Source organism: Propithecus coquereli, unplaced genomic scaffold, assembly GCF_000956105.1.
Source record: "Propithecus coquereli isolate 6110/MARCELLA unplaced genomic scaffold, Pcoq_1.0 Scaffold244, whole genome shotgun sequence".
In the NCBI taxonomy this organism is placed as follows: Eukaryota; Metazoa; Chordata; class Mammalia; order Primates; family Indriidae; genus Propithecus; species Propithecus coquereli.
In genome coordinates this window covers 820174-820987 of record NW_012147997.1, presented here as the reverse complement: position 1 = coordinate 820987, position 814 = coordinate 820174, and the positions used below count along the sequence as shown (strand labels likewise).

The window sequence follows — 814 nt, the reverse complement described above, 5'->3', positions numbered from 1 at the left end:
TTTTATTAACTGCCTCAGTTATGCTAGCATGCATCTTGAACTTTTCCTTGTGTGCTTTAATAATTTCGAACAATGATTTCTAAAATATTTAAAGATAATTTGCATTTTTGCAGGTTTCTATAGTCATTGATGGTGGAAAGAAGGTAGTGGAATTTATGTTTCGAGCTGCCGAAGGGGATGTGTTGAACTACATTTTTAAAAATCGAGAACTCCGTCCTTTGTTTGATCGTCAGTGGCACAAACTTGGCGTCAGTATACAACCTCAGGTCATTTCACTTTATATGGATTGTAACTTAATTGCCAGCCGGCAGACTGAAGAAAAGGACACCGTGGATTTTCGTGGACGGACCGTGATTGCTGCGCGAGCTTCAGACGGCAAGCCTGTGGACGTAAGTCATGATGTTGGCTGTAAAAGAGAACTAGTAACATTTCTAAGTTAAGATGTCTTATTGAAAACATCTTTTTTGATTACTGTGGAATAGATTCCCTCATCAATTTTATTAATTTAATTAATTTGCCATCAGATGTGTGAAGAGTAGCTATGTGTTTCCAACTATATTTTCACATGTATTATTTTCTTTCTATTTCCTCCCATTTTCTCCAGCCTATGAATTTAAAAGAATTAGGTCATGCCTTAAAAAATAACTAGTAACATTTCTAAGTTAAGATGTCTTATTGAAAACATCTTTTTTGAAGATTCCCTCATCAATTTTATTAATTTAATTAATTTGCCATCAGATGTGTGAAGAGTAGCTATGTGTTTCCAACTATATTTTCACATATATTATTTTCTTTCTATTTCCTCCCATTTTCT

At 34.0% G+C, this 814-nt stretch overlaps 1 protein-coding gene across 1 annotated transcript in view; it reads left to right on the top strand.

The window, feature by feature from the left end:
- The window catches only part of COL19A1 (collagen, type XIX, alpha 1), a 383175-nt gene that overhangs the window by 64297 nt on the left and 318064 nt on the right, over positions 1 to 814 (top strand). Inside the window, exon 7 of the mRNA XM_012646513.1 lies at positions 114 to 389. Coding sequence (XP_012501967.1) covers positions 114 to 389 — 276 coding nt within the window. The remainder of the gene's footprint in view (positions 1 to 113; positions 390 to 814) is intronic.